General features: G+C 38.9%; 2 protein-coding genes and 1 long non-coding RNA gene across 3 annotated transcripts; all 3 read right to left on the reverse strand.

Moving 5' to 3' along the window:
* Positions 1-3,034: 3,034 nt before the first annotated feature.
* LOC116321398 (endoplasmic reticulum resident protein 27) lies at positions 3,035-9,499 on the reverse strand. Its single transcript, XM_031741235.2, has 7 exons — positions 9,287-9,499; positions 7,471-7,556; positions 6,443-6,580; positions 6,240-6,356; positions 5,883-6,008; positions 4,132-4,329; positions 3,035-3,144 (listed from the first exon to the last, which is right to left on the reverse strand). Exons 1-7 carry the CDS (start codon positions 9,342-9,344, stop codon positions 3,103-3,105), a joined length of 765 nt encoding a protein of 254 aa, XP_031597095.1. The 5' UTR covers positions 9,345-9,499; the 3' UTR covers positions 3,035-3,102.
* Positions 9,500-13,655: 4,156 nt separating this feature from the next.
* On the reverse strand, positions 13,656-14,659 carry LOC120440613. The gene is made up of 3 exons (XR_005613391.1): positions 14,581-14,659; positions 14,041-14,147; positions 13,656-13,749 (listed from the first exon to the last, which is right to left on the reverse strand). It is a non-coding gene; the product is annotated as an uncharacterized LOC120440613 (long non-coding RNA).
* A 3,840-nt stretch (positions 14,660-18,499) lies between these two features.
* Positions 18,500-20,446, reverse strand: LOC116321347 (retinal cone rhodopsin-sensitive cGMP 3',5'-cyclic phosphodiesterase subunit gamma-like). The gene is made up of 3 exons (XM_031741155.2): positions 20,314-20,446; positions 19,474-19,589; positions 18,500-19,359 (listed from the first exon to the last, which is right to left on the reverse strand). Exons 2-3 carry the CDS (start codon positions 19,575-19,577, stop codon positions 19,242-19,244), a joined length of 222 nt encoding a protein of 73 aa, XP_031597015.1. The 5' UTR covers positions 19,578-19,589; positions 20,314-20,446; the 3' UTR covers positions 18,500-19,241.
* Between the last annotated feature and the right edge of the window lie 659 nt (positions 20,447-21,105).

Genomic DNA, 21,105 nt, shown 5'->3' on the forward strand with positions numbered 1-21,105 from the left:
AGTGAGAAGGTGATGGGAAAGAGAAGAGAGCAGAGGGATACAGTAGTGGTGTCAAAATAAATACAACTTAATTTAGTTCTGGATGCAGGTGGGAGAAGCTGATGAACATCTGGAGTGTGAGAAGCACAAACCACATAATTAATTCAATCGTTCTCTCTTAAAAACAAGCAAAAACAGTTTTTTGCTTTGTTTTCCTCCAAGCTTAGAGTTCAGTTACATGTAGTTTCTGTTGCTCTTTAGGTCTTCTGTGCAGCAGACAGACTGCAGCCATGCAATAATGTGACCACACAAGCTTTGCAAGTTTGTACAAAATTGTAGCTATTTGTCACATCGATTATACTCCATCGTGTTTAATTTGTACAGTCATTTTTGAACAGGATATGTCAATGTGCATATTAAATGATTAAGTATCACTGCGTTTTTGCATTTTCTCTTTCTGTCTAAAAAGAAAAATCATTTTGTCTCAGAGTGATGCTCAAAAACGAGTTCATGCATTTATTAATTTTAGGCTGGACTATTCTAATTCATTATTATCCTGCTGTCCTAAAAACCTTTTTAAATCCTTTGGTTGATCCAAAATACTGCTCCAAGAGTACTAACAGGCACTAGAATAAGAGAGCATATTTCTTCCATATTGGGTTCTCTTTACTGGCACCAGAATTTAATTTAAAATCCTTGTTGTCACATACAAGCTCTTGAATAATCAGGCACCATGTTATCTTTAAGACCTCATAATACCGTGTCACCCCAATAGAATTCTTTGCACTCAGAATGTGGGCTTACTTTTGGTCCCCTAAAAGTAGAATGGGAGGCAGAGCCTTCAGCTTTCAGGCCCCTCTTCTCTCCCAGTGTGGATTCGGGAGACAGCCACCCTCTTTACTTTTAAAATTATGTTTTAAACTCTCCTTTTTGATAAAGCTTATAGTTAGGGCTGGATCAGGGTATCCTGAATCCTCCCTTAGTTATGCTGCAGTAGGTTTAGGCTGCTGGTGGATTACCATGAGTACTTGCTCATTGGGGGTTGAATAATTGTTGGGATTCTCTCTGTATCATTGTAAGGTCTTTATCTTACAATATAAAATTCCTTGAGGAAACTGTTGTTATGATTTGGTGCTATTTAAATAAAACTGAACTGAACTGAATTTTCAGGAAGCTTTTAGAACAGCCTGATAATAATGAATAACAATAGTAATAACATAAAGTAATACATTAGGTTGTTTCTAATTTTACAAATAAACACAGCACAAATGAAAGAAAACACTTCTACATATCTAATGTGCATACTGAAGGACACATTAAATTAAAATTCATTCAGTTTTATCACAACAACAGTAGCCTCAAGGCGCTTCATATTGTAAGATAAACAATCATATGAGCCCCTAGGCACAAGCACTTTGGCAACAGTGGAAAGGAAAAACTCCCTTTTAACAGGAAGAAACCTAAAGCAGAACCAGGCTCATGGACAGGCGGCCATCTGCCACGACCAGTTGGGAGTGAGTGGATGAGGAGACATCTGGGTCAAAAATGACTGCAAAGTATAAACACGATGGAGTAAAGTGTCACAAATAGCTACAATTTTGTACAAACTTGTAAAGCTTGTGTGGTCACATTATTGCCAGAACATCTGCAGTAAGCATGGCTGCAGTCTGTCTGCTGCACTGAAGACGTATTAGGTAAAGAGCAACAGAAACTACATGTACTTAAACTCTATGCTCTGAGGAAAACAAAGCAAATAACAGTTTTTGCTTGTTTTTAAGAGGAAATGATTGAATTATTTATTATGTGGTTTTTTCTTCTCATACTCCAGATGTTCATCAGCTTGTCCCACCTGCATCCAGAACTAAATTACCAAATTATTAAAAATAGCAGCCTCCAAAGTTTCAATTTAAAAACAGCCTTAGCAGAATTTCTTAGTAAATTAAGAAAATCATCTGTAAACCACAGGAGGCGATTCTGTATCTTAAATCAGGTGTTCTTTGTATTTTGATGTGACGACAGAAGGAGCCTTGATTAAAAATGACAGTAACATAACCATAATAAACAAGACAAATGCAACTAAAAACATACTTTAATTTCTGGTGATAGAAGATCTTGTTGTTTATTTAAGAGGAGCACGAGAGGGGCAGCAATATTTAATATCAGACGTAAGGAAATGTGAACCCTACAGAGGCTTTAACTTATAATTTGCCCTTTTGATGAACATGCTGTCATGTCTGTCCGCCCCCAGCACTTTATGTAACACTGCCTCATCTGTCAGCCGTCTCACTTGTAGCCGTAAACAAACTCAGATGGCGGGGGACACATACTGTATATTCCATCTGGTCTCGGAGAAATGTTCACCTGCCAGGCTTTCCCAATTCCGCCGGATGTATCCGCTTGGCAGCGCAGCACCACTAATTATACTGATCCCAGTCTGGGCCTTGAAATTCCCTTCTTGCTTGAGAGAATATTTTTGGGACCAGCCCAAACTTTTTCACTCTTGATGTCTACAGCCCATCTGTTGTTCTTTTATAGAACTTTTACAGCCTCTGTAGCTAAATATGCTCCGTTTTTTAGATCCTGATATGTCTTGGAGTGAAACTTTACGTTAATCTTGAATTAGATGCCCCGCTTTAGGGCTGTGTGTGATTTTCATGTTAGTTTATATTATACAGATGGTGTTTTTCACTTTATTTGAACACTTTTCTCCCCAGAATGAATCATACGAGAAACTACCACTTACTACAGTGCCTCCATCCACATCTTCCCAGCATGCTTTCTGTCAGTCTCTCTGAGGTTGGTGTGTTGTGGTTCTGACAATAACATTAGTGGACAAGACTAACAAACTCCGCCAGATCACTGCGACTTGCGGCCAGTGACTTGTGGTCAACTAACCAGACTGCAGACGGACTCACACTCGTGTAAACAGGCAAAACATAACAAATACTGGAAAATAATGAGGACACATGATATACTCATGGACACTCATAAATAAAAACAATTCCCTGTCTGCTCAAAGAGTATAAATCCTATGAGAAAAGAGACATCATTCTAGTTTTTTCTTTCAAATTTTCTCATTTTATTTTGTAAATAAGAAGCTCGTTTTCATTTTCTTCTTGAGTCCTACAGCTCTGTTTTGGGCTTTTCTTCGGCCTCTTTCATCCCCTGAAAAAAAATAAATAAATAAAAGTGCAATAAGTGAAATACGGACGACAGCTTATCAATTCAGCATTATTCAGAGGAAAGTTCAAAGTAAAAGTCTTGCAATTTATGAATAAACTACAATCATGGCAGCTACACGGATGCATTATGAGCACTTTCATTTATGCTGGCCACATCTGTTTGTTTTTTTTAAGTAATTTAATCCTGAACATTATAAATGTATTCATCTTTTACCATTTTAGAAGAGAGCAGCTGGGGGAAGCAACAAATTTGTAAGCTAAATGGATTCCTTTATTCAAGTAAATATGTGATTGAACCATTTATAAAAGGAAGATGAGAGTCAAAGCTTTTCCTTTTAACGTAAATCTGCAGCTGAGAGCTTTAAAAAAAGCCCACCAGAAACTGAACGCAAAATAAAAAGCAAGCAAATAGCAGTACCAGGTTTTCTTTCTTTCTTAATCCATCTTTTGATGACACATTATTTTGGATTAGACTATAACAACTATAGTCTGAAGTAGAGAAAGAAGCATTAAACTCGTCGATAGGTTCATCAGCAATTGTGCTCTCTAAAAGATTATTATGATTAAAGCTTTAAACAGATGATGCTTTCTTGTGTTTTGCTGTTATTTTTGCTGTTTTTAGGGCTGATTCTTTTGTCAGTTGAATTCAGATTTCTAATGCCACAGTTTAGTGATGTGGAAACTCACAGCCAGCTGGAGCTCTGTGTGGTGTAACAGAGCAAACTGGTATACACAGAGGGGGGGTTTCCTGTCTTTTGTGTGGCTCATATATGGAAGATGGCTCATGGTACATTACTAGTGTGGCCTAATGAAATTGCAGTTTTTCCTGGAGGATACTGACCTTTGTTTGTTCAAGAGAATTATTATTTTGCCATAATAAATTAAAATCTTCAAACTGGATTTGTATACACCGCAACCATAGATGTGTTCGGTCAGGAGCAGTGACTAAGCTTTAGTAATAGCTGCTCACCTTCAGTTCTCCTCGTAAGAAAGACTCACAGAACTCCCGCACTCGCTCTGTAGAAATTTCTCCTTCCGGCAGAAGCCACTTCGTGTCAGATTTACCATCATAGATGCCAACTCGTGGGAGGTCCTTCGGCTTGAGGCCAAAGTACTCGAGTGGCTTTAAGTTGGACTTCAGCGCTCCATTAAGCAGCACGAACAAGAACTGGAACACAGGCGGTTCATTTTACATAATTAGATTAGATCAAGTTATTTGATTTTTGGCAGAATGTAATTAAAGAATTTTGTATCCCTGTCTTTACTTTCGTTGGCCAGATTGAATAAGTTCTACTTGGTCCAAAGTCTTGCATGTTAGCTTAATTGCTTATTCAAAAAGGGTCTGTAAGTGTAGATGTGAGATAGATAAAAGGGTGTAGAGTAAAGTGCTGTATGAAGGGTGCACGTGGTTTGCAGTCTAATGATCAACTAGTGTAGAAACAGGCCACACAGTCTTGTGTGTGTTCCACCACAGCGCATTTTAAATCAAACAATCAAGATGTGACTGAAGTGCAGACTCTGAGCTTTAGTTCAAGAGGTTTAACAAAAGTATTTCATTTACTGGTTAGGATTTACAGCCATTCTCAGAGGCTCAAAAGTAATTGGACAAATTAACGCAATTTTATATTAAAGTTGTTGGTTAGCACTGCGGCCTCACAACAAACAGTTTCCAAGTTCACATCCCACCTGTGTGGTGTTTGCATGTTCTCCCATTGTTTGGTTTCCTCTCACTGTATCGAATTAGGCTAATAGGGGATTCTGAATTGACCACATGTGAATGGTTGTCTGTCTATGTGTTAGATTGCGATAGATTGGTGACCTGTCCAAGATGTACCCTGCCTCTCACCTAACGACAGGAAATTGATATTGAAATCTCATAAATTCTTATTTATTCCTGCCAGACCTTTACTGAAGATAGATAGACCGTTTTTTATAAATCTACCTGAGCACTCAAAGAGCTTTATATAACTTTCATCCATTCACCTTTTTCTATGGTTTTCCACATATCCAAGGATATTTGCAGAACAAGCAGGAGTCGAACCACTAACCTCAGATTAGTAGATGACCTGCTATACCTCATGAGAAAGCCTATTGAATTCAGATAAGATGACTGACTTGGCCATTGATCGCATTTTGTTCCCTTTTGAAACTCTCGGTATACTTTTGCTTTGGATTGTTATCTATTTGCATTGTGAAGCCTGTCCAATCACGTTTGCAGCATTTGGGTAAATCTGAGCAGAGAGTATATCCCTGTACACTTCACAATTCTTCCTGCTGCTTCTATCAGCTGCATGAGCAATGCACACCTAAGCCGGTTCCATTAGTAGCCATAATGCCATAACATTGCCATGTTTGACATGATAACGTGTTGTGCTTTGGATCCTGTTTCTCTCTTTTTATCAGTCAATTACCCAGTTACCTTGAAATTAAAGTGAGAATTAAGGACTTTCTAAAACTGAAAGTAATTCCTAAACATTCAATACTGTTTTTGTTAAACCTCTTTAATTAAAGCTGGAAGTCTGCACTTCAGTCACTTATGGATTGTTTGATTTTAAATCCACTATGATGATGTGCTGAAGCAAAAAAAAGCCAAACCTTATTGTATTCTCATGAGCCCTTTCTATTTCCACACACCAGTGTCAGGTTGATCAATGCATATAACACTCAGATTGATTCAAAGCTGCTCTTCTACACCTGAATTACACTAATGAATATTCTCACTTTGCCTGTGTACTCGGGTGCCAGGGCTCCCAGTCGCTCCTTGAGCTCAACAAAATCTTTGCTCCCCCTGTTGGCAAGGAGCAGGAGATGTGTCTTCACCTCTGAATTGAACAGACCCACTGCTGTCTGAGAGGAACAGAAGAGAAAAAAAAGAGTGATGAGGACATAGAAAAGAGTGGGGTTAAAAATGGGAGAAGTACAATTCTAATTATCCACCTTTTTCAGGATATTTTGTGCGATGGATCTTTGCTTTTTACTCATTAATTTTCAATTAATTAAAAGTATTTGAAATGTTAACTTAACAGATAATATTAGACAGAAGGAGAGGACTGTGAAGAAGACATGAGTGGGACCTACCACTTGGTTGTACTCTGTGATGTATCGGATCTCGTTCACAGAAATGAAGTTTACAATACCGTCAGCTTTTAAGTTCTTGGCCTCAGAAAGATCAATGTTCTCCTGGTGGTTATCTGCCTGGAAGCATCACACACAGCATCACCATCGCACTCATGAAAACAGACAGCGCGTGCATCGTTTATTACTGAAAATATGTGCAGTACTTTTCTGAAGAGAGTGATGGCATCCGAGGAGAGGTTGTACTCAGCCCACACCTCCTTCACAAGACAAATGGCTGCGGGGACAGAGCTGACTTGCTTCACAGCCTCCACTAGTTCTTTATAGCCATAACTCTCCTCTCCCTGGAACAAAGAGGGAGACCGTTTCAACCTTCTCTCATAACTTACCATGTAAATTCATTTTTTTCTCTTCTTTTTCTCCCCCTCACTATTTGTTTGTTACCGTTTGTCCTATCTTATGTAAAATTTGAGCGAGAACACCAGTGTCTGCGGGGGGACACTAGAAACCCTCAACAATTTGGAAAGTGCAGCTGCCAGGGAGAAAAGACAGATGAGGCTGACTCAAAGGAAGGTGAATCATGTCTATTTCTGAGAGTCTGTTGCATGAGCTCTGGCAGTCCGTTTTCTCATTTCGCAGCCTGTAATATGTGTTCATTCTCAGTGAGTCACAGCACCAATATTTTTGTCTCTTATTGCCTTCAGCATCATGGTCCAGCTATGAACTATCCTTGTGTGCTCTCTGTCTCTCTCCTCCACTCTCCTCTCTTGAACCTTCCCCTCGTCTCTGCACTTGTTTATGAGAGGAGCAATGGAGCCAATCCCACAGATCTTCAGATGCGTATGTATTTCCTGTCAAGTCTGCCATCTTCCCCCGCACACAGAGTCTGGCCAAAGAGCTCGCCACCGTGGGACAGCCAGCCACCCTGTGTCCTCACAGCACCAGCGCTGCCAAAGGTGTGGCCACGGGAAGCAGATCCTTTTTCGAAACGTATTCGTGACAGCAGCATCACCGAGGCCGTGGTGCAAACAAACGCTGTATTTCTGGAGGCCTCACGGTCTCACTCTCAGCTAATTTGTCTCATCGTGTCTGGGTTTCCACATGCATGTTAACATAATAAACTAAGCCGCAAAACAGCTACTGTGGGCTTTGCTTTTAAAAAAAAAAGTCCCGAAACTTATCTGAGCCTATGATTGAGACCTTTTTTTATTCACATGCAATTTTCTTGTCTGACCTCCAGGAATCCGATGACCACCACTTCAGCAGAGTCGATGAAGGCTTCAACATCTTTGGTGTTATTCAGTCTGGGAAGGGCGCTGTCTGAGGCAGGAAGAGAGGAGACAGTCCACACTAAACACTCAACTGTGCAGAGAGATTGTACTTCCTTTTTTCAGTGTCTCAATAAGACCAGGAAACAAAGTCTGCACTCGCTTAGTGACACACACACATATGCAGTATATAGGACAGGGGTCTCCAATTCCAGGCCTCGAGGGCCAGTGTCCTGCAGGTTTTAGATGTGGCCTTGGTCCAACACAGCTGATTCAAATAACTAAATGACCTCCTCAACATGTCCTGAAGTTCTCCAGAGGCCTGGTAATGAACTAATCATGTGACTCAGGTGTGTTGACCGACGGTTATATCTAAAACCTGCAGGACACCGGCCCTCGAGGCCTGGAGTTGGAGACTCCTGATATAGGATGTCAGTGCTTATCGTGTATACTATAAAGAAAAATGTCCTTACAGGCTTGTGTCATCTCTAGTAGGACTGTCGAAGGCCATAGTGGTTGACCTTTAACCTGCTGACTGCACTACCATGACTGCTAGTCTTGAAGGCATGCTACTAGTACAGCTAATACATAATAATATAAATGGCTGATATCAAAATGTATAGAATGAAAGTCCTGGACTTTCCTTCTCATTTGTAGTCCACCAATATTCCAAATTAGAAACAATAAATCTGCATCTGCATGAGGATTATAAGAAAAAAAGGAGGCACCAAAAAGGAGTCTTGTCGATGGAAACTGATTTTGCTTTGTGCTAGATTTTAGGAGCCATAAGGAATTTTAGTAATTGAGTCTCAGAGAGTTAAAAAAAAAAAACATAATAAAAGACTTTGTAAAGTATTTTTGTATTTGAGGTTTAACCTATTCAATAAATTTTTGTGGATTTATTAACTGCTATAGAATGTGACCTTTATAGTGAAATGCAATTTTATGTGTTACTAAAATGCAAAAAATGCAAAGAAACAACACTTTGTACAGTTCTATCTGATCTTTTCAGCAGTGGGCCATTTTTCCTGGTTAGCACCTGTTTAACCCAGAAGATGGCATCTGACCCAAAAGAATAAGAGAAGTGACATAGCATATTTTTTTAACTCTTTAAACCCCAAATCATCAAATAATTCAAGAAAAGTCAAGTTTTGTTTTGTTTTTAAATGTAGAGGTTATTGAACCTTCTGATGAAATTAAAAAAATGAAATGAAATAGTACTTTGTATATGAGAGTTTTAATTTTTCTCATATTTGCTACATCTGACTTTTTTCTTTTTTTTTCTTTTTTTTTGTGCAATTTAATGCTTAAAAATGTATTGTGCCAGTTTTACTTTTTTTTCCGGGGGAAATCACAGAGATGATGCTGAAGTCTCAAAAACGAACCCAAACTGTTAAAATATGATACACTTGGCATACAAAGATAAATACATGCGTATCTGTAATTTTTATGATCCTTTCTTAACATTTTGTGAAAAAGTGTCCTGGTTTCGCCCACTTTCACCCTGTAGAAGCCTTTCTCTCTCACAAGTGAGAAATCACTAAAATGAGCTGGAAAGTCTTTTTAGGCAAAGGGAATTTTTTTTTGTTGCTTTAAATGGGTAAGCCATTCATAAAACATACAGGTCTTCTAGTCTGGAGCACAGTTGTGAAAGAGTAGCTCAAACGTGTACAGGATATCAGTAAATCTGCAACACTGTTATGAACTTAGAAGAAGAAATATTTGACATTTAGAGCAGTGACAAGAACTAAAGAGAGTCAAGAGAATTCTTAAAGAGTTTACCTTTTTCTGCAGCAATTACAGAAGACACTAGGAGGCAGAGAAACAGGGCGCCTGGCATGTTTTTGGGTGATTCAACTCACACGGGTGAGGTGGGTGATCAAGGAGCAAACCAAGGAAAGTGCAGGAGAACCTGTAGCTGTTTGACTCTTTAAAAAGAGGCTTGTCACCTCTGCTCTGTCTCTGATGGTCGCCACATGGCAGCCCAGTGTGGCCACTGTGACTTCTCTGGGTTGTGATTGGAAGCTTTATGGGAATCAGCCAGGTGCTCCTGATAAGTTTGGCGGGTGGCTGTTGAGTTACGTGTCATTCAGTGAAAGGTGTGTGTGTGTGTGTGTGTGTGCGTGTGTGTGTGTGTGAGAGAGAGAGAGAGAGAGCTACGTTTGTGCTACATCACCCTTTCTTGTGTCTTGACCTGTGTTTAGCAGCATCCTTTACCCACTCCACCCTTTACATGTAAGTATCACCTACACCTGCTGTGTGTATGAAGATATAACAGTTTGGTTAGTGCTTATAATTTAACCAGGGAGGCTGCAAATAGTGTGTATGCGGGCCTGTGTGAGCAGGAGAGGTTCAGAAAACCGGCTGCACTTTGGATGAATTGCCACATGAGGGACACAACTCCTACTTGTTAATGAATCATGAAGACAGCAGTTTTTGCCTCATACTTTCTGGGTATTTGAGAAACACTGAAATCAGGCATTTTGTGAACCATTAATATAAAGAAGAACAAATTTTCTTTCCTAATTTTAACTATTTTTTTAAGTTCTTTTAAAAACACAGAAAAGATTCGTCATAATCTCTAAAACTCACAGAGCATTAGAAAGTTAAGGAAATCCTACAAGGGTACTCTTTCTGCTGCAGGTGTGCATTTTTATTTCATGAAGTAACCAGTCACCACTTATTGCAGCCATGAGAAACAAAGTAGGTGCACTAGATAAGGAAGTGCATTGATGATTGTCATTAAAATTCAAAATTTGAAAGCTCAAATTCAAATTCTAAATAAATAAAAACACATGAAGCGTTTTGTCACATTAAAAAAAAGGCCCACATTCCCAGAGCAGCTCAAACAACCGCAGAAACGCTGCTTCACGTTTGATGTTAAACCAAAATCAAAATACTTCTGACGGACAGATTTATTCATAACAGCACCAAAGCTATTATCTAACAAAACAAAGAAAGCATGATTTATATGACGCTTGACATTTCAACAAGTGGCTTTGTTCCTCTAAAGAAAAATCTGCCAAAAGTTGCATGAATGCTACAGTTTGGTTGACCGCGCGGGGGGAAAAAAACTCAAAACCCCAAAATACGATGAACTCGAGGAACAGAGTTTGGCAGGTTTAGGCTGAACTCTATAAACTTCCTCTTTTTGCGTCAATAAAACGTGAACACATTTAAGTCTAAAAATATTAAATCTAAAAGGTTTCTTCTAATTGGGAACCCAACACATTCCTGCTGAAACTTTGTGTTCTCCTGAAAGCGTTTTCTAAAAGTTCAAATTTAGTCAGACTGTCGCTGTTTAAAGCACCAAATAATAATCTTAAAAAGGCACAAAAGAATCAAACATGTAAGCTGAAAGCTAAACGCCCAAAAAGTCAGATCAGACAATCAGAAAATATTAACAAAGTAGCATAAAGCTTTGTGAAGCCCCATCCCCACAAGTCTAATGTAATTCTCTTTGGAGTATTTTAGTTAGATGTTTCACAAGACACATGAAATTTTAATCTGTTGGTGCATCAGAGGTAAAGTTAGAGGCTCGCAGGTCCTGTAGGCATGAACTGTGTGACGTCTGTAAAATATTTAATCTGACAATGTTGAGATGTTTCAGTCTGAACCAGAGTGGTGGACAGGGTTCCACCAGTAATCGTAAAAAGTCTTGAATAACATTTTTACCGAATATGGAAACTTATTAGACTCAGATCTGGATTCATTTCTTCACAAAAAATAATGTCTGAAACTGAGGTGCTTGTTTTCGGGGCTGGTGTGTGTGATGTGTGTTTACACCGGGGCTCGAGATCAGCAGGGAAAGACTAATACTGCAAATCAGGGCAACAGTTGCCGGTAAAGACCGATGACTTCAGTGAATAACGCGAATGCATACGTCACGGGCGACGTGACACTCGCAGCATGAGCATGCGACTGTGATGAGGGCAAGTAAGAATAAAGCCTCTTACAAATACTTATTCTGTCACTTCAGAGCTAAAGGTAACACCTCAGATTACAGCCCACAAATCACTGTGCGATTATTTAGTGTGCCAACAGTGTGACTAAAGGTGTCCTGACAGCACAAGGGGAAACACAGAAATGGTTACCTCTTCTGGGGTATATGCTCATCTTTTGCACATCCTTATTTTCTGTTTATTTTTTACAATTACATAAAGTTAGTTGCTTTGTATGACATGCATGTGCAGCTACCGTTTGTACCCTCAATTTTAACTTGCAGTAAGAATTGTGAGACTCAGAATTGAACCCCTTGTTTTTTATACTTCCTCACTTTTTGTTATTAGCAGGTTCTCTGCATCCTGCATGCAAAAACACTAACTCTCTAACTTGTGTGCTATAGCCTAAAGTGCAAGAGTCATATTGTTGTGTAGCTCTGGGAGATTTAATGTAAGAACTCTGATATAAAAACCTTCTGAAATCAGTTCACTTGCTACGACCTACTGTGCTGTAATCACATCTTTATATCTGCATGAATTCAGAAACGTATTTCACCGTAATCCTCAAAGTCTTCATGTTTCCAGCAGCATTTTCACGACATTCTTTAAGTCATTGCGACAGAGACCCATATGCTTGGCAGTAAAGTCGGTGTTTACAGCATTCCTGACACAAAAGCATGCCAGAGAATGTGAAAAGGAAAGAAGGATGGTAAAACGAAAAAAAACAAAAACAACTAAAGAAAGTCAGAAAAAGAACAGACCGGAATAAAGAGAACATTTTTTATTCCTTTTGGACTGGTGTAAAATGTTCGACAGACTCTAAGAGGATGCAGTTTAGGTTAAAATTACAGACCCCGGTGCTCATATAGCCGATGCTGCAAATAAACAAAGCAGAAGTAATGATTACATTATAAACAGAGGCAGAAATTAAAACTTGAGACTTCCTTCACAGACACTGTGTGTTTTCCTATTTCAAGATAACTTTGTCAGCAAAAACATGATGAAAAATGCTCGGAGATCTGCAAACGCATGAAACTAACCAAATAATTTTTGAATTTATATCACTGAATATACGACAACCTCTCTTGTACAGTTATTAAATCAAAGAAGTTAATCGCATTTTAGACTATAAGGATCAGGATACTCCTGTAGCGATTAAAGGCTATCATGGCACTTGGCGAGAGTCCTTTGTCCTCAATCTGTCATCACTTCTTTATAGACGTCTAATGGAATAACAGGTCACATGATCACCAGATGACAGAACCAGACATACTGAATATTGTAGTTTTCACAGCTTCATTTGTTACATGTGTGACGATCACACTGGCTTTTAGGGTTTGGATGAATTCTGATGCACAAAGTGAAGAAAACCAGAGTTCACAAAGAATCTAAAGTATATTTAGCTCATAATTTACATGTGTACACTTCATGAAGATTTTATAATACTGTGATTTTGTTTCTTTGTACATATCCTTAATGCAGAGCTGAAACGTTCAAGTTACTTTTATTTAAATAGCACATTTAAAGGTTGACTCCAAGTAAACCTAAAAACTAAATTTTAAAAAGCAAAAATAATCGTGAAAATATGCAAAATACATGAAACACCGTAAAAAGCCCCTTTTTTATGGTGTATATAAACCTAGAATTTTAAATTGAGTCAAAATTAAATACACTTTCTTTCTTTCTCTCTCTCAGTAATTTGCTTTGTAAAGTTTACTTGTATGAGTTTACTTGCAGACAAAGATGAAATTTTAGTGGCGAGGGCGGTGATGTAATGCACGCACACCTGAGGCAGATGGCTTTCAGGTATTTAGACTGTGGTTAGATAAAAGCTGCCACTTTATCTCAATCATCAGTTACACAACTTGTAAACCTGTTAGGCTTTGTTATATCCTCGGTGTATGCGAAGGTCTGACTAATCCCCAGACCCTGCTGTTGAGCTTCTTCTTACATCTGCTGGTGGCTCACTTATGCAATTTGCACATGTTTGTCATGAGGAAGAAGAAACATCAAGGGGAGAAAAGAAGAAGAACTTAAATTATAAAAAGAGGAGCTGAAATTATGACTTAAAAGCCCGGAGTCCCTTTTTGCATTTTTCTCCTAGACATAATTATGAGAATAAAGAATGAATGAGGTTGCATGAAAAAGCTGTAAAAGGGGCAAATTTCATAAATAAATCACAATATGCAACATACAGTTCTCTTAAAATGTCTGCATGAAAAATAACTACTTACTATTGAAGGTCATGAAAAATTCTTATAAGCTTTTTCCCCTTTTTTGATGTTGATGAAGGCCAGAAATTACCTGTAACAACAAGATGAAAACAAAACCGACCTCAAACATAAAAAAAGAATGTGATTTAAAATATAGATTAAATATAGATTAAAAAAAATATTAACTGTATGCATGAAACAGTAGTATACTGGCAACATATGTTATTATTTAAAATGATCCAGAGCTAAATTATTTGAATTATTATTCCAGCTGCTGCTGATTTCTTTCTTAGTGTCATGTTTGGTCTGGTCATGGTTGCTGTGTGAGCGCTGACAGAGTCTTTGTTGTGTGGATTTCTTGGGTGGGTTGTGAACAACTTACAGACTGCTTGATCTGCTCAGCTGATCCTTGATCTCCACTCACCCCCTCAGTACTTATGCTGCTCACTTCCACCTGCTCTCTGCCGGACTGTTACCTTTCCATCGTTCCTGTAGAGTAAATCAGAACCTGAAAGTGAACCTGAACCTGTTTGCCTGACTTCGAATCTCATTAATAATTTAAAATTCCTCCCATCAAATATAGATCAATATGGAACATGGCTACCAAGGAAGAGCAACATCTTGACATTTACATGCAGGCTGCCAATTTGATCCCAAACTCCTTTTGCTCTTTCTCTGCTTCCTGTCCTGTTCTGTTATTACTGATATCAATTGTATGTGTTGTATTAGGTGCAAATGATTTCAAATGTGCTCTTCACATTTGGAACTTTAATCAGATTGAGGGTTGAGAAAAATGTGTGTTGGCATGCGTCCAGAATATTAATACATAAAAACCTTCATTTAAGTGGAAAAGAGTCCAAGTTTTTACTATAAAAACATTAATGCGTGCATGTGTTGCTTGTAAAAAGCTTTGGCCACAAACCTCTGACCCACATGGACGAGTTCCAATCTCGTTACAGCCGTGAAAGCTGCCAGCTCGTCTGGTCACAGAGTGAAGAGTCACGCCTTCATGCCAGACCAAAGAACAAAGTGACAAACGGGGAACTGCTGATTAGTACATAACATGAATCACCTGAGAGGTCCCAGGTTTTGCACTGCACTTGTTCTTACTTTCTGCATTACAGCCCTGCAGATCAAATTTGGGAAGAAACAAAGTGTTTAAGATAACTGCCTCAAGAAAAAATAAATAAAAAGAACACTAGAGACATATATGCAGTCTAAATGCTCCACAATAGTCCCTACTTTTCATGTGGTTCATCCACCCATCCATCCATCCATCCATCCATCCATCCATCCATCCATCCATCCATCCATCCATCCATTTTCTTCTGCTTACCCAACTCGGGTTCGTGGGGGAGCTGGAACCCATGTCAGCTATCATAGGGCAAGAGACTTGGCACATCTGGGAGGCATCTGGAGAGAAACAACATGGACACGGGAGAACATGCAAACAGCATGTCTAAGGGGTCTGCACATGTGATTTGGCACAGATTCTTATGCTGGATGCCCTTCCTGTACTCCCGGCACTGGGAGTACACCAGCTTGTGACCCCTTGAGGCTGGATTTGAGACTGTGTCATTTCAATAACTTAATAGTATACATATAGAGTTGGGGGAATGGGGGTGATTCTTGGATGTATAGGTTGCAGTTTGTGACAGATTTGCTTCTTAATACACTCGCAAACTACTGCTTCCAACAGTTGCCTGTAGCACTCAAAAACTAGAAATTTGGGGACATTTCTGGATACAGTGCTCCTCCTTTCAGTTTGAGTGTGATTCTAATTTACAGAAAGTAGGAGGTTCTTATTGCCACACTTGTCATTTTAAATTACAGAGAAAATCATGAAGGCAAATACAGAGAAGTAGGCAGCAGTTTGAGTGACGGGGTTGTGGCTCAGGTATATGATCTTGCAGCATTGACAATTGTTCATATTTTTATTGCATATATCAAATAAATTGATGCAGCAGACAATTTCAGCTTTGCCTGTCAGTGCCAAATGCATCACACTGCATATGCTGGTCTTTGTCCATGCTTCAGGGCATTTAGAGGCTAAATTGTGTTGCACTGTCGGGTTCACTGCACACGAGCAGTTTAGCAATATAATTCTATAGATTCGATAATAATGTATTGTTAATGAGAACACAAACCAAGGTGTACTCTGTACTCTGCACAGATTGTCTGTGAGTGTAATCCTCCAGCCTGGAAGTAAAAATAGACAGTAGAGGATATTTTTGCTCCACGTAACTATAAATACACTCTGAGCTTAGCTGAGCTTAACAAATGCAAAACCAAAAAATATTGTAAGACATAATTCAGAAACTTGCTTTTATTTCGTTAACAACACCTGAAATAGTCGCCTGATGCTGATGCCGATGTTGCAGCTGCGCCTGCGTCGAGCCCCCTCTGAGCTGCAACTGGCAACTATAAAAAGCATCTTAAGGTGCGCTCAACTGCACTTGAAAAAGCAGTTTAAGGCGAACTGGCAGCCACACTGACAAAGCTTAAGACAATTAACTCCATTAAGACTTAATTATCTTACATGGCAGTCTTTAAACTGCTCACATTTGCCTTTGACGAGTAACACAGTTTTGTTTGTTTCTATTACTTACTAAGAATAACAGATTTTTTTGAGAAATATTTTATTATCTAGTGTTTTCTTTTTCTAATTCTCTTTGAATGTTCAAAAATACTTGACTGTCAAAAAGATCTTGAATATTTTGCCCAGTGGCATTTTAAAGAAGTTCTAGCTCACAAAGTTTGCAGACTTTCCCCTAATGTTCATGTAAATTCATGGATTTTTTTTTTAACGCATCAAGACTTTGAAAATTATTCACATTTTAGAAATGTATCATTTATTGCTGCAGGTAAAGTTAGTAGTTTTACCTGCTGAGGTTTTGCCCATTTTATTTTTACTACTTTCATTCATTCATTCATATTCACAGTGACTAACCCATACTTTGCTTCTGATGAGATCAGTTTTGTTGCAGACTAAACCTCTGGTGGTCAAATAGCCGTGTCTCTGCTGCAGGCCCTCTTTTTAATGAACTGGCCAAAGGCTTTGGACTGATGTTTGTTATGTTTATGCCTCATTACATGAGGCAGTGTCCCTTTTGTCTGCTCACAGTTCAGAGGCTCAAACAGTTAATTGATGCAGTGACACAAAAGCACATTAGTATCCGGAGGCCTCACACATACTGTCACTGGCACCAACCAAAAGCACCAGACACAAGCAAGCAGGAAAATGCTGCACTGCAAAGTTGCACTGAGAAGCTTAAATACTACTCAGAATACAGTGTAATTAAGTAACGAGTAGACACGCTTAAGTCATTTTAAAAACTATTTCTGTCTTCCATGAGCACAGATAAAAACCTGACACAACATCCTATTAACAGAATTCCTGATGTGTGAAATAAGCCGGTCACTTTATTAGGAATACCTGTGTAACTGCCCATTAACACAAATATCCAATCAGCCAATCACATGGCAGGATTTCCTCGCATTCAGGCATATAGATATGGTCAAGTTGCTGCTAAAGTTCAAACAGAGTATCAGAACAGAGAAGAAAGGGAATAACCGACTTTGAACCTGCCAGGCGTGCTGGTCTGAGTGCTTCAGAAACTGACGATTTACTGAGATTTGTCCACACAACTGTCTCTAGGTTTTACAGACTGGACCAAAATGAAGAAAAACCCAGTGAGTGGCAATAAATGAATTTTAATATGAATTAAAGTTAAAATTACAAGTAAAGGAGGTGGAGAGAGATGTGTGACCATAACTGTATTTAAAAAAACAATAAATGAACCATTTTACTGTTGTTGTTCATGTATTATTAATAAAAGTTTCACTAACCAATTTGTCATGCAGTATGTCATGGTAATGGATGCACAGTGATACTTCTAGATCATATAGAAAGAAAGAAAGAAAGAAAGAAAGAAAGAAAGAAAGAAAGAAAGAAAGAAAGAAAGAAAGAAAGAAAGAAAGAAAGACAGACACTGAGACGGCCTAAATTCACAGAGGAACTGAGGCAAGCTCTCTTAAATACCTGACGCAACCTACCTGTGCAGTGCTCAGGGTGTTCTTGTTTTACAGGTGAAGCATTCTCATATAAATAATAGATTTCATTTACATATCTTTGTTCATTTGTGCCACAATGTGTATGAAGTTACCTGATAAATAAAAGCTATTCCTGGTATTTGTTTACCTAAACTGTTGCACCGCACTCTATTTCCTCTTGTTTGACCAATAAAAGGATACCATCCCATTTTGGACGAAAGACCCAATAACGCCTAAGTGTTAATTCCACCCATCCATCCTTTCTCTTCTGCTTATCCAGTTCAGATTTGTGTGTGTTAATATTTATACATAAAATTAATATTAATCTGTAAAAAATGTAAAAAGCAAACTAATTTGTTTGCACGTGTGCGTCTCAGTTTTTATCTGCAGTTAGTAAGCACGGCCAACTTGATGCTGATCGGTTAACCTAACGCGACCTTTGCTGCAGTGTTCATTTATCAAACCTTTCTCTGCACTGGTGGAGAAAAAAACAAAAGACTGCTTCTGTGAATAAGTAGGTCTGGTTGCCATGGAAACAGTATATTCAGTTACGCTCCTCGTCTTCAATTTTTTGCTCACAATTTGTCCCTGAAGCCGGTTTTGTTTTATTTTATTATTTTTTTACTTTTAAAAAAACAATTTGAGTTAATGACTGTGGATTTTGCAGTTTTATACCCTGCAAATGAATCAGACCAGAGTCTGTGGTTATTGTACTGCTGTGTGCAAAATCCTAAATTAAACCTTCTGTGTTAATATGAGCTAAGACACAAAGACAAGTAGTCAGTGCAAAATATTCTCATTTATTGAGTTCATTAAAAATATTTCTCTCTGCTGAGAAAATATAGGATTCATCTAATTCACTCAGGCGGGATGTGAATTATAGACTTTCTCATGATAATAATTTTAAAAAAGCACAAACACATGCACACAAGGGAAATTTGCTAATACACAAAATAGACTGTGCATTGTTAATCAGCAGCTTTGGGGAGCAGAGGTGGTAGATGAGTTAAGAAGAACAGTCCAAAGATATCACAGATATCAAACTTTTATTCTTTTATTCATTTTTATATATTACTTTTTCTCTGCATGGGTTATTAGAGATGAAAGCGAGGGGTTGGGGAGATGAAGAGAAGCTGGGGATTAGGAAAAGTAGGAAAGGACGATGGAGCATTGGTGGAAAGGCAGGGGGAGGGTTGGGCGAATAAAGTGCATGAGACAACAGAGAGTATGAGGGGGTTTGTTTTCAGGTCAAACCTCTAAAACATCAAAAGCTGCCTCCTCTGTGCAGGTCGTAGAGTTCTAGCTGCTTAATTGACAGTAGGACCACATGAGGGGTAAACAGGGGGAAAAGAAAGAAAAAAAACAGCAAAATACTGCAATGTTTTTGCTAGCTGATCAGTTTGTGTGCAATTTAACCCAAATTACATGAGGGACAATGAGTATGAAGATGGGTATTTTGGGGAGGAGAAGGAAAGCTGGGCTGTGAGGTGAGAGACGGGAGGACTCGGTGTAGGAAAACAGTTGAGGTTTCTAGACGATTCCATATTTCGCCAGGTCGCTAAGCTCCATGTCCCCAAAGGCTTCCCATGGGCAGACCACGGTGAAGTCTGTGCCAAGACCCTCCATGCCGGGGATGTCGTCTCCAAATCTAATTGGAAGAAACAACAAGCTTTGATGAGCAAAACCAGCAGGAAGAAAGAAAAAGTTATGGAAGAAAAGCTGCACGTGTGATGTTAAAAACAAAATAAAGAAAGCATCTCACCCCTTCTGGCCCGGTTTGGGCGCCTTGCTTTTGAAGGTGCGTGCGGCCCTCTGCTTAAATTTGGGAGGTGCTTTCTTGTCAGCGGGAGTTGCGACGTCTGCCATTGTGTTTGGTTCCTGAAAGAGAAAACAGGTTAAAAAAATAACATTAATATGTTAATTTCCTGCAACGATACCACTAACAATTTAGATTTATTGGAGGACAACTTGTAATTTCTTTTTCTCAGCATGTTTCACTTATTCTTCTATGTTTGTGAATCACTTTCTGTGGGTTTCTTTTTTTATGCTGTTTCTTCATGCCTTTTATTGTCTTACATAAACCAGTTCCAGTGCCTTGGTGCTAAAGGTTGTTATAGAAATAAAACTGAATTTGCCTTTTTTCTTTGTTCGGCTACATCAATCAATAATTTCCTCTTTACAGAGGAGTCATTGCATATCCCTTCTGGAAACACTTTACGCCCTCACTTATATTTCACACCCACGCTTGCAAACAACCAAGCAAATCACTAAATTATGAGTGCATTAACCATTGAAAATAAAATCCTCAACCAGCGAGTTCACCCAAATCCAATAAAAGAGAAGAAACAGAAATCCCAGCAGTGCCTTGAGCAGTATTTACAAAAAGGCCATCACAAAGCACTGCTTCTTATGAAATGTCTCATTTCAACTCCATTTCAGGCATGATACTCAGGAATGAAAAGAAAAACTGTAAAGCCAGTGCTCTGTTTTTCTCTGCTGTGAGGATGTAGTTACAAAAGCAGAAAAGAATCTGAGGTAATACAAAGCAATAATAGCCTAAACTCCTCGCACAAGAGCTGACAAAATTGCAGTTTCATCTCACCTTTTGTTCAAAGTCTCAAAGAGTTTTTCTGATGCTGTCTGGCGAGTCTGTCGTTTTCTCACTTGTGGTGTCTCTCTCAGACTGACGACCCGTTTTTAAAGTCCTCCGAGCTGCTAATCCACTCAGATGTTCGCTCTGTGATGTGCCAGCTCTGCCCTGTTCTGAACCAGCTCAGCCACAAATAGAGATAAAGGATAGTGAGATATAAATACAAGGTGTATTTCAAGATAGACATGCCTGTAAATGTGCAAACCAAAGTAAACTACAGAGGAGCCATCTACGGGCAGCAGCGGGCGACGGTGATTAACACAGAAACATAAATATGGAGAAAGATACCTGTCTATCTAACTGCCATGGCTACACTATCAATCAATCATCCATCCATCACTACATGCATCAGTTTCTACCTGAATCATGCAATCATTCATTAGGCACACCTATTTAACTGCTTGCTAACACGGATATCTAATTAGCAAATCATGTGGCAGCAACTCTGTGATTTTATGCACGTCGACGCGATCAAGATGATCTGATGAAGTTCAAATCGAGCATAAGAATGAGGAAGAAAAGTGATTTAAGTAACTTTGGATTTTGGCATGGCTTTTGGTGCCAGATGGGTTGGTCTGAGTATTAGTATCACACACTGGTGGGACTTTCCCACACAGCCATCTCTAGGGTTTACCGTGAATGGGCTGAAAAAGAGGAAATATTCAGTGGGCAGTTCTTTGGGTAAACCAAAACATTCCTTGCTGATGCCAGAGGTTGGAGGAAAATGGCCAGACTGCTTCAAGT

This window comes from Oreochromis aureus, linkage group 6 (assembly GCF_013358895.1).
Source record: "Oreochromis aureus strain Israel breed Guangdong linkage group 6, ZZ_aureus, whole genome shotgun sequence".
Taxonomy (NCBI): Eukaryota; Metazoa; Chordata; class Actinopteri; order Cichliformes; family Cichlidae; genus Oreochromis; species Oreochromis aureus.

What these genes read in the sequence shown, in the direction of transcription:
- LOC116321347 (XM_031741155.2), bottom strand. Translation starts at nt 19,577, where the DNA reads ATGGCAGACGTCGCAACTCCCGCTGACAAGAAAGCACCTCCCAAATTT. An exon ending in CCCAAACCGGGCCAGAAGGG is followed by an intron (nt 19,360 to 19,473) that starts GTGAGATGCTTT and finishes TCTTCCAATTAG; the next exon opens with ATTTGGAGACGACATCCCCG.
- LOC116321398 (XM_031741235.2), bottom strand. Translation starts at nt 9,344, where the DNA reads ATGCCAGGCGCCCTGTTTCTCTGCCTCCTAGTGTCTTCTGTAATTGCT. An exon ending in TGGTCATCGGATTCCTGGAG is followed by an intron (nt 6,581 to 7,470) that starts GTCAGACAAGAA and finishes TCTTTGTTCCAG; the next exon opens with GGAGAGGAGAGTTATGGCTA. An exon ending in TCTTACGAGGAGAACTGAAG is followed by an intron (nt 3,145 to 4,131) that starts GTGAGCAGCTAT and finishes ATTTTTTTTCAG; the next exon opens with GGGATGAAAGAGGCCGAAGA.